At 45.6% G+C, this 8,215-nt stretch overlaps 1 protein-coding gene across 1 annotated transcript in view; it reads right to left on the bottom strand.

Moving 5' to 3' along the window:
• Nucleotides 1-2,398: 2,398 nt before the first annotated feature.
• Nucleotides 2,399-8,215, bottom strand: part of TIMM22 (translocase of inner mitochondrial membrane 22) — an 8,009-nt gene continuing 2,192 nt past the window's right edge. The window contains exons 2-4 of the mRNA XM_027861662.1: nucleotides 6,137-6,333; nucleotides 5,422-5,494; nucleotides 2,399-3,042 (exon numbers count right to left, since the gene is read on the bottom strand). Coding sequence (XP_027717463.1) covers nucleotides 2,966-3,042; nucleotides 5,422-5,494; nucleotides 6,137-6,333 — 347 coding nt within the window. The 3' untranslated portion in view covers nucleotides 2,399-2,965. The remainder of the gene's footprint in view (nucleotides 3,043-5,421; nucleotides 5,495-6,136; nucleotides 6,334-8,215) is intronic.

Raw genomic sequence — 8,215 nt, 5'->3', positions numbered from 1 at the left:
CCCTGTGGTGTGGATGTTTGCTTTCTCAGTGGCCCAAGGAAGACCTGGAATCCAAATCCTTAACTCTCTGTGTCAGCAGCATCCACATGTGAGTTTCCTGAACGCTGCTTTCTCAGCTACGCACCTCCCCTTCATGTCAACGATGGAGTCAAGCTTAAAGAAAGAAGGCTTCTCAGCCCTTTCCTTGGATCTTGGTTGAGTAAGCTCATTGGTGTTAGCCACCAGCCACCCTGGTCTCAGCTAGGAAAGCTGGTGCCCCACTGGTAGGATGCCAGTTCCCCAAAAGTTCAGAGGGTGAGGGAGCTCAAAAAGTGGCTGGATGGTGGGTAAAAGGCAGATCTTGTGTTTTCAAGCATGCACAATAGGTTTTCTCTCTTACATTTTCCCAAATTTTCTTTTGAAAGACAGAGGCTGTTCTCTGGCAAGGGCCAGGCCTACTATAAAAAGCATCGTGTCCATAAAGGGGCTGAAATACAGTGAAGTCCTCAAGCTCTCATCCAAGGGTGCCAGTAGGGTTAATGCCGGCTCACGCCAGGCCAAAGCTCACCCAACACTATGTTTATTCTGGAGAGAGGGAACAGATGTCTTTGAAAATTAGTGTTTAGTTTATGAGCTCATACTATAGATCTGGCCATCTAAAACAGGAAACCATTCATCTCCTCTTCTGACTGAATAGTCAATTCTGACAGTGCTCAGTTTATTGAACCAACTTCCACAGAGCTCATCTTTTCAAAGGCAATGGGGAATAGAGCATTTCATTGATTCATTAATAATGATATTCAGGGATTCACGCCACCAGTGAGGCTGGATGCTATTCAAGCTGGCTGTCGAGGTATCCTAATGCTCTGACAGGTAATCTCATAGGATTAGCAAACTCCTTGCCTCCATGCTTCCCAAAAATGCCCATATGGGAGAGAGGTGGAGATGTTCGAACCACTCTATCAGCACTTGTTTGCCCTGAAAGAACTATTAAGCACTGAAACATCAAGACGAGTAGCAATGACAGTCTGACACTCGGGGATCTTAGGAGAGGCGTGATTTAGAATTCATTATTAGAAGGCTGTGGGGATGTGTAGGCCCCTGCACTGCACAGGAGACAAGAGACATGGGCAGCCACAGCCAGAGAAGGGTGTTACCGGTCATGGTGGACAACACCGCCTAGGTACAGAAGCACCCCCAAGCTGTAAATGCTTGGGCGAATTCTCTGACTCCTGCTTTGTGATGAAAGAAAGAGGGCGAAAATCAAGGTAATAAAGCAGGTAAGAGACAAAGCGAAGGGGGCTGCACAGTGTGATGGAAAGGGAAAGGGGTACATAGCTGGGACCCCACCCAGTCCATCCCAGCAGCACGATAACTGCCTGAGATGTCAAAGTGAAAGTTTAAGGAATGCCATTCCCCATTCCCAGACTAGGTCCTCCTACCCTAGGCATTCTCCTGCCTGGTTTAATCAAATTGCTTCTCTGTGCAGAGATACATTTATTGTGGATTTAGTGGGTCCTTTTTAAAAAGCATGTTATACAAGGCAGTTAGATGGCGCAGTGGATACAGCACTGGCCCTGGAGTCAGGAGGACCCGAGTTCAAATAGGGCTTCAGACACATAACCCTCACTAGCTGTGTGACTCTGAGCAAGTCACTTAACCCCATTGCCTAGCAAAAAAAATAAAATAGAAAGCATGTTATAAATTGATATGAGATGGTGATAGGGTATCCAGATTTTGTGCTAATAAAAATATCCTTTAGGATGGACAGCAGCTCAAACTTGTCACATTGGAGCAGTGTCTCTCGCCAGGCACCCAAACTTTTTTTTTTCCTTTTTCCTATTAGGCTGAGGGCCTTTTCTTTCTGATAGTCATCTATGCACTAAACTGGCCTGAGACAGCCAAGTTTTAGGTATAAAACAAACAGATTCTGCCAAATGTAGCACTGTGGAAGCAAGGTCAGTGGCTGGCGCTTCCATTTGGCTGCTCTGGACTCAGTCAAAGCTGAGACTGATGCTGGCTATCAGAACAGAGGGAGTGCAGACAACCCGCTCAACAACTCCCACTGGAGCCACTGAAGGATGGGGCGGGGCTCGTTCACACCTGTCTCCTTAAGCCGATGTCTGGTGGTCAGAAAACCAACCGAGTACCACTCCAGCCAACTGGAAACATGCCTGTCAATAAGCTAAAAGGTGTTTTGTGTTTTTTTTTTTTAAGAAGCCACAGAGGACGTCATGCGTCCCAGGGAGATATTTAGTGAGAACGTTTGTAATGCTCTCCAACAACGGATACATCCCTGTGTGCACCCTCAGGCCTGGCTTCAGCCACAACTTCCCAGCCCCTTTCCCTCTGAGCCACAGGGTAGATACCCAAGCCCTGCTTTGGGAAGAGTTTGACAAGAGAGAAAAAGACTGTCAAATTTGTCTTTTCAAACTGTATTTAAATATACAACTCCCACAGCAAGGATGGCCTGCTGGTAGCCTCAGAATGGACTAGAGGGAACAAGTAAATTTTACTTTGCCCCCTACACCTTCCCCCTTCCCTCAAATGAGGGGACCTCATGATATCTTCCTTGCAATAAATCCCAACATAGGATAATAACGAATGTCTATTTTAGCAGTAACAAAGGCAGGTTGGATAGTTGCAGTCAGGATTCATAATTCCTTGTCAACAAACTGTTTGATGGGGCTCTTCTGTGGCATCTCTCACTAGAAATTTCTGAGGGGAGTCCAGGAAGGACTGGGGATCACCATGAAACACAGTCTGCCAGCCCCTGGAAAGAGCCGAGCGTAGCTCCTCATGAAACTGGAGGCAGCGGTGGCAGCCAACAGAGCCCGCCTTGTGTCAACCACCACTCAAGAAAAGGGGAAACAAACCTAGTGAATCTTTCACCTTCATGGTCCAGGCAAAGTCCTTAAAGGACAGGCCTCCTCCACTGCATGGCTCCTGATGGGGTGCTGGGCTCCTCACCCAGGAGAAGCTCCTCTCATCGTAAGTAATAATCGATCGCAGCAGAGAAAGCAGCAAAACCTCCACAGCCGATAGCCCCAGCCTTTAAACCAGCTGCAAGACAAACACAGAGATGAGACCCCCCAGATATGGAAGAGACATCAGACTGAGTTTTAGCTGGAGAACTGTGTGCACACAGACAAAGCAACCAATTCGACTGAGGCCAGCGAGGCCTCCCTGCAGCGTCTAGCCACATGTTCATTTGGCTTGCCGTCCCAGAGAATTAATCAGGTCACCTCCATGGCAAGAGCTTCTTTCAAACGGGAACCCTGTCTAAGAGCATCAGCCTTGGGATCAAGGAAAGCAGACAGCCCGTCACCCTGACGTTGGTTTAGAGAATGAATTCCTGAGAAGCCGATTGAAGGGGGGGAAGGCAGCCAATCTGCTCGAAGGCGGGAGGAGACTCAGCAGAGGCGCAGCTCGCTCTACCTACTCTTCTAGCAAATACAACTGTCTGGTTAAGGCATGGGGGCAGGGGGAATAATAACAAGTCTTTCGGCAATTATGGACAAACAAAAAAGAGGATTTTGGCTCTGGGCAAGGCTGGAGGTGATGGTAGCTGGACAGCCGCTGAGCAATCCTGCTGCTTCCTTGGAATCTGCACCAACCTGACCAACAGATGGCAGCTTAATAACAAAGTAACCTGTAACTTCTATGCTAATGGAGGGGAATTAGAACCTGAAATGCTGAAAAAGCCACTCTTCTAACGTCATCAGAGTGCCTGTGTTTGGTTCCGCTTGAACAGAAGGGGACCAGCTGCCACGAGGCAGCTAAATGAAATGTCTCCTCGAACACCAAACACATTTTCTAAATGCTTCAGGGGGTCAAATGTGGTCCAGTTCTGAGAACAGAACCAAGAGAATAATATACACAACTACAATAATGTAAATGAAAATACAAAAGTCCTGTCTAACTCAGGTCACAGGATCAAGGATTCAGAACTGAAAAGAACCCTTAGAGATCATCTAATGAAACTCCCTTGTTTTCCACATGAAATAGTCCCCAAGAGATGAAGTGACTGTCCTAAGTCAACCAAGCCATCACCAGGGCATTTAGTAAGTGTTTGTTTACTATGGGCCAGGCAGAAGAAATACAAAAACAAAGGTGAAATAAATTGTCTTTGCCCTCAAGCAGCCATATAGACAGAGGTGTGTGCCAAGGACAGCCAGGGACCATACGTGATCCCAGCAGACTGGCACCCTCACCCACAAGAAGACTCCTCCTACAATGCAGTACTCCTTAGACAACTTGGGGCTTTCTAGTGTCTAACAAGCAAGAGTGGGCCTGGACCAGGTTAAAATGTAATTGAAAAATATTTAACAATACAAATAAAGATGCATACATCTATGCAAACCATAGATAACAGTACATTGTAAAACTAGGACAAACACAATTCACAGGGACAGAGGAGTGGGCCCTGTTGCTCTCTCAGCTGGACACCACACCACTGCAACACAAGCCAGCGTCTCCCATCCAAAACTGATGTATCTACAAGGTGATTTAGCAGGGAAAGGTCAGGAAAGGCCTCCTGTAGAAGGTGATGTGTGGGAGCTGAGACTTGAGGAAGATGGGATTCCCAGGAGGAGGGAGGGTATTCCAGGCATGAGAGAAGGCTGAGCAAAGCCCAGAGATGGCAGCGAGTAATATATATGAAGAACAGTTAGAAGGGCAATTTGAGTAGACCACAGGAAGTGGAGAAACATGGAATGAGGCTGTAAAGGTCAGCTGGATGAAGGTGGGAAGGTTTTTCTGTAGTAAGTAGTGGAAGTGAGGTCTGATCTCAGGCCCTCCGATTCAAAAATCTGTCTTGGTCCCCGAGAAAAGAGGAAAAAACATACCTCCTCCTTCCAATTAGGAGAGAGTTGGGGGTCAACAGTGTGAAGTGTTACATAGCCAATGAGACACAGTTGTTGATCAGGTTTTGCTCAAATTTGTGTTTGTTATACGGGACAATTCAGCTGAGGGGGGTGGGGAGCAGTATAACAGAAAATGACTTTTTAAAAAAAAAGTATAAAAAGTCAAAGAAAGAAGAAAGACACCTAGATAAGGCCCCAATGGTGTAATTAATTTCAGTATAACCATTCCAGTCACTGCTCAGATTCTTCCTCATCTCTAATTCCTTCACAGATCATACAATCGAAGATTTTAGAACTAGAAGTGACCTTCAAGGTAGATGGCTCCAACCCCTACTTCTTACAGATGAAAAACACACTCCCAGAGACTCGCCTGGGTTACAGAAGGCTGGAACCCCAAATTCATCCCTCCTTCCACTAGACCCCATGGTGCTGAAGCGCCACCTGCACATCAACATTCACACGCGAGTAAATCTTAATGGCAAACGTCAGGGGATGATGGTCATCCGGTGCCTGCGCATGCCTTGGGCACTGCTGCCCACAATCACAAAGAACGCTCCCACAAGAGAGGTCCACTGACCTCTAAAGCCAATGGCTCCTCCGGTGATGCAGCCACTGAGGACGCTGTTCTTCCAGTCAGATTTTCCCCGATACTGTAGGATTTGAGAAATGCAGGTCAGTACCACAGAAACAAATCGCTCAAAATGATTAAGAAATAAAATCACAGCCTTCTAGTTGGTCAATTCATTTTCCCACTAACAAGAATGCCATCTTTTTCAGAGACAATTCTTTTTTTCAAATATTCTATTTTTTTCCAATTATATGTAAAAATAATTTTAGCGTTTATTTTTTAAAATTTTGAGTTGCAAATTCAAAGACAATTCTTCAAGTTTAGATTTGTTCCTGGGCATCTTCTGCAGATGGCACCAAGGCAACCTTATCCAGAAGATCCAAAGCAGCTAGGATTCTAGAATCTCTCTTCCTTACTGCTTGACACAGGTAGATTAATTGAAATCATAACCTTACAAACTTCATATGGAAAAGGAAGCCAGTTTCTAGCTCTCAAGGAGGAAAAACACCAATACGTGCATATGACAGAAAGCTAACTTTGATGTCTCTGTAAAGGGCACCTGTCTAGACAGAGTACTGGGAAATAGCCTTTGTGATGAAAGGAGCCTCTAATTTTTATAGTCTCTGTGCTTTTCTGGCACACGAGCTCCAGAGCTTCTGTATCAGGCAGGGATGCCAAAAGTTAATGTCCACAAACCAAAATCTTTCAGAAAGCCATCACTTACAGATTCCACCAGACACTCAGTACAGGAAAATATGGCCCCCACAATGGCAAAATTTTTGGCATAGGACATTCCTCTCTGTCCCATATCTTTAAGAACTTCTCTTGCAGTTGGTGTTCGATAGGGATCCTTTGGGTCAAAGCCCACATTTGTATCGATGCCAGCAGTGAACACTCCAAATGCTCCTCCCAAGACAAATCCTAAATAAATAAAAGGAAAAACTGTTACTTTGCAAAGTGTCCTGTAGTAACTCCAGACTACAAAATGACCTCTGCCAGCAGTCACGCTAGCCTGATGTCCCTCCTTTTTAGAAAATGCCCATGGACAAGACAAGCTAAGCAGAAGCTGTTTGGGGGTTACATGTTCCAAGGAGCATCAGTGCTGAAGACAATCATGGGCACTCTAATGACCACTAACACAACAAGACACGCTGGCATACTAAGTATGCCCGATAAAAAATGTCTACACCATGTTTCAAAAGGGTTCTTGCTCCAAAAGCTTTGCTTCCTACATGAGAGAACAGAAGCACAGGAAACACTGCAGACCAACAGCTAATTCTACATATTCCACATAACCCTACAGTTATGCCTGAGGCTGTTCTTCAAACTCATAGGAATCTCTAGCCATCACAGGAGGGCAGATGTAGGCAGATTCTCCTGGAAATCCAGAAAAAGGAAACTGCCAAGGAAGGAATGTCCCTACCACTCCTCCCTTTCTTCTGAGAACCACAACCCACCTTATCCAAATTCATTTTCACCCCCTCTTCATATAAGGAGTGCCGTAAGTGCTGAAGTCATAGTCAATTCAGCTAAAAAACCAAACAATTAAGCACTATGTGCACAGCCCAGTGCTATGTCCTGGGGCTACACAGATAATAATAATAGCAAACATTTAAAAGGCACTCTAATATATAAAGTGCTTGACATATATTATTATGTCACTGGATCCTCACAACAACTCTATGAGGTAGGTGCTTTTTTCACCCCCATCTTATAGATGAAGAAGCCAAGGCTGTTAAGTTGAATGACTTGCCTAGGGTCACACAGTTACGAAATATCTGAAAGATCCGAACTTGGGTCCTCCAGATTCCAAGTTGAATGCTCTACCCACTATGCCACCTCTCTGTGACAATAATGAAAACGTCCTAGTCCTCAAGGTAGTTACAACTTCTGTGGCGAGAGGAGGAATGTAATGTATACACAAATAAGTACAAGATCATGGGAGGAGAGAGAAAGAGCACTCACAACTTGGAGGGGGAGAAAACGAGGACAGGAAAGACTTCAGGGAAGAAGTGATGTGTGCACAATAACCTGGAAGGATGCTGGGGATTCCAAGAGTCTGAGGTCAGAAGGGAGACGATTCTAGGCTGGAGAAATGGCCTGGCAAAGGCCTGCAAGGTCAGCACCCACTGCTAAGCCCCTCCTCTCCTAGTCTTTCACACATATCCCGGAAGCCTCGACTGACCGCTCTGGCTACCATCTTTCTTCTGTCCTTACTTTCACTGCCTAGCATCATTTCATCAGCTTGGTCTGTGCTCTCCATCTCTACTTCCTAGTCACTCCAGATTTATTCCAATCTGGCTTCTGCCCTCAGTGCTACTGAAAACATACTCTGCCCAGATTCTAATCACCAAATCCTTTTCCCAGTCCTCATTCTCTTTGACCTCACAGTGTAGTATCTGAAACTGTCATCTACCCTCCCAGGGCTTCCCTAATGCTACCCTATTACTGCAGGCACAACTGGGAGAGTTGCTCCTGTGCCTCCAAGACCTCTACTTCCTTCTACCTTCTAACTGTAGGTATTCCCCAAGGTTGACTACTCACTGCAGCTCTCCTCTAGATCCTCCTTCAGACAATTCACCCACACTCAATTTCAACTAATACCACTGTGAAAAATTTTCAAATCTTTGTCTTTAGCCCTGACTCCTCCCAAGCACTGATCTGTCTCCATCCTCCTACCTGACATTTTGACTTCAGTGTCCCCTCAAACATCATATAACTGAATGAAAACTGTCCCTCCTTTCACCAGCTTCAAAACACACACACACACACACACACACACACACACACACACACACACACA

The sequence above is a fragment of the Vombatus ursinus genome, unplaced genomic scaffold, assembly GCF_900497805.2.
Source record: "Vombatus ursinus unplaced genomic scaffold, bare-nosed wombat genome assembly UNPS02014768.1, whole genome shotgun sequence".
Lineage (NCBI taxonomy): Eukaryota > Metazoa > Chordata > Mammalia > Diprotodontia > Vombatidae > Vombatus > Vombatus ursinus.
The sequence above is the reverse complement of the archived record's forward strand: the minus strand, read 5'-3'. Positions and strand labels throughout refer to the sequence as shown.